At 43.8% G+C, this 3,267-nt stretch overlaps 1 protein-coding gene across 1 annotated transcript; it reads left to right on the top strand.

The window, feature by feature from the left end:
- The first annotated feature begins 2,109 nt into the window (after window positions 1-2,109).
- LOC127032115 (olfactory receptor 6N1-like) lies at window positions 2,110-3,066 on the top strand. Its single transcript, XM_050919146.1, has one exon. It carries the CDS (start codon window positions 2,110-2,112, stop codon window positions 3,064-3,066), a length of 957 nt encoding a protein of 318 aa, XP_050775103.1.
- Window positions 3,067-3,267: the final 201 nt, after the last annotated feature.

Here is a 3,267-nt window from a genome sequence, read left to right as displayed (position 1 = left end):
AATGGTCACTTCCACACTTAGTGCACTGTACTTTCCCATTGGAATTATTTGCTACATGACTAAATCTCTGGCAGCTGTAGAATCTCACAGAAGGAGGAATATAGGACATAGTCCAGAATATCAGATACCCTAAAGTTACTCTTTCTGGTCACATCCTTCCCTTAAAATATGTCCAGCACAGCTGTCAAGCACTTGCTGTCACTTCCTCTTCTGCTAATTAGCCGCTTAGCATTTATCACTAACTATTCTTTGCTTTCTTTCCTGACATTTCATTGGGCACCCCAAATACTACCCTTCTTGTTTCTGTGAGGAATCTGGGTAGCTGACAGCTCATTTTATTTTACCCAGCACCTTTGTCTTAAGGAGTGTCCCTACTAGCTCTTTGTTTTTACATTCCACTAATGAGTCTCCAGCACGTAGCATCTTAGCTCTTGCTAAGAGACTTGGTGGGATAACTCATGTGACTTGAGTACTGTCATGGATGGATATAAACTTTTCAGGAAGGACAGACAGGGCAGAAAAGGTGAGGGAGTTGCATTGTATGTAAGAGAGCAGTATGACGCTCAAGGCTCCGGTATGAAACTGCAGAAAAACCTGAGAGTCTCTGGATTAAGTATAGAAGTGTGAACAACAAGGATGTTGTCATGGTGGGAGTCTGCTATAGACCAGCAGACCAGAGGGATGAGGTGGATGAAGTTTTTTTTAGGCAACTAACAGAAGTTACTAGATCACAGGCCCTAGTTCTCATGGAAGACTATGATCACACTGATATCTGCGGGGAGAGCAATACAGGAGTACACAGACAATCCAGGAAGTTTTTGGAAAGTGTAGGGGGCAATTTCCTGGTGCAAGTGCTGGAGGAACCGACTAGGGGCAGAGCTCTTCTTGACCTGCTGCTCACAAACAGGGAAGAACTAGTAGGGGAAGCAAAAGTGGATAGGAACCTGGGAGGCAGTGACTATGACAAGGTCGAGTTCAGAATCCGGACACAAGGAAGAAAGGAGAGCAGCAGAATACAGACCCTGAACTTCAGAAAAGCAGACTTTGACTCCCTCAGGGAACTGATGGGCAGGAACCCCTGGGAGAATAACATGAGGGGAAAGGAATCCAGGAGAGCTGGCTGTATTTTAGATAATCCTTATTGAGGTTTCAGGAACAAACCATCCCAATGTGTGGAAAGAATAGTAAATATGGCAGGCAACCAGCTTAGCTTAACAATGAAATCCTTGCTGATCTTAAACACAAAAAAGAAGCCTAAAAGAAGTGGAAGATTGGACAAATGACCAGGGAGGGCTATAGAAATATTGGTCAGGCATGCAGGAGTGAAATCAGGAGTGGGGAGGGTCATTCCTCAGTTAGGGTTGCACATCAACCTGGTTTACCCCTTCCTAAGATCCACCCTCTTTTTTATTACTGTTACATAGTTAATGTCAGGAATCAGAAAAGGCATTGGCCAGTCCCTCACCACGTCACCATCACCACCAGAGGAACTAAGGGAGAATTTACTCCCCTTCATAATTTATGGCATGAACTGATCTCTTGTGAGGGGATAAAAATTATTCCTTCTCCTACAGGGCACTGAGATGCTGAATATACCAGGATATATTGTTCAATTTAATGGAAATAAAGCTAACAGAAGATCGGTATCTAAAGACACTAGACTGTGTTGAACATCTCAGTCCAAGATTTCAGTTGATGTATTTATTGATTTTGACTCATAAGACATGGCATGATTCTGAGCATTGCCAGAAGTGAAATACAGCATTTAAGCATCATGGTTATGCTCTGGTATGTCACCAGATGGGATATGATAGAAAGAGAAATGATCTGATCTGTCATATCAGTATTTGGCTACCAGAGACACGGGCTGCTATAGTAGTAATTGGTATCCACGTAGCACACCCTCTTCCCCATCAGAGCAGTGTTCTGTCCTTGGACTCAAGACACTTTGCTCTGAAATTTACATTTAGTCTTAAAATTTCAGCCGGTAAACAGGAGAGGGAGGGAGTTTCTGAATATTTATGGAATTAATTCATGAGATTTGATTAAGTTTTAACTCTATGTTCTTCCAGTTCAGTCACACAGATTTATTGTTCCTAAACTCAGCCCATGGCAGACAGCAGAAACCAAACGATCATCATGGAATTCATCCTCCTGGGATTCGGGGATCTCCCTGACCTGCAAATGCTTCTCTTCTTGATGTTCCTAGTGATCTACATGGCAACCGTGGCTGGGAACACTCTCATCGTGGTGCTTGTTGTGGCTAATCAGCACTTTCACAACCCCATGTACTTCTTTCTGGGGAATCTGTCCTGCCTGGAGACCTGCTACACCTCAACCATCCTGCCCAGGTTGCTGGCCAGTCTCCTGACTGGGGACAAAACCATCTCAATCAGTGGCTGCATCACACAACTGTATTTCTTTGGTTCTCTGGCGGCGACAGAATGCTATCTCCTAGCAGCAATGTCTTATGATCGGTATTTAGCAATATGTAAACCCCTGCACTATTCAACTCTTATGAATATCAGGATTTGCGTCCAACTGGCTGCTGCATCATGGTTAAGTGGTTGTTTGGCTGTAATTATCTTAATCTCATTCCTATCCCACTTTCTATTTTGTGGCCCAAATGAAATCAACCATTTCTATTGTGATCCCATCCCACTGATGGAACTCTCCTGCACTGACTCACGCCTTATTATATTGGTTGACTTCATACCAGCCTGTGTATTCACCCTGCCTCCCTTCCTACTAACCCTGACATCCTATGTGTGCATCATCACCACCATCGTGAGAATCCCTTCCACCACCGGGAGAAAAAAAGCCTTTTCCACCTGCTCCTCTCACCTCATTGTGGTGACAATTTTCTATGGAACCTTAATGGTTGTCTACATCCTACCGAAACATGAAACACTGAGAGACCTGAACAAAGTGGTCTCCATTTGCTACACAGTTATGACTCCCCTTGTAAATCCCCTCATCTACACCTTGAGAAACAGAGAGGTCAAGGAAGCCTTGTGCAAAGCAGTCAGTAAATGTGGCTTTCAGAAAAACGTGCAAAGACTCTGAGATAATAACGTAGCCTGCGGGTTTCAATGGTATCCGAGTGATTAAAGCAATCAGCCCTCATTAAATTTAAGTTAAAAAGTCCCAGTGAACATCTCAGCACTCAGTATGGTCTCTCTCATTGGAAGGACTAGAGAGGGAGGGGGCCAGAACCATGTTCCCATCATGCTGTTATTAACTGGGCATTAGGCAGCATTGAGACAA

This window comes from Gopherus flavomarginatus, chromosome 12 (genome assembly GCF_025201925.1).
Source record: "Gopherus flavomarginatus isolate rGopFla2 chromosome 12, rGopFla2.mat.asm, whole genome shotgun sequence".
Taxonomy (NCBI): Eukaryota; Metazoa; Chordata; order Testudines; family Testudinidae; genus Gopherus; species Gopherus flavomarginatus.
This window is presented reverse-complemented; position numbering and strand designations above follow the sequence as displayed.

Excerpts from the sequence above, each read along its gene's own strand:
- LOC127032115 (XM_050919146.1), top strand. The coding sequence starts at position 2,110 with ATGGCAGACAGCAGAAACCAAACGATCATCATGGAATTCATCCTCCTG.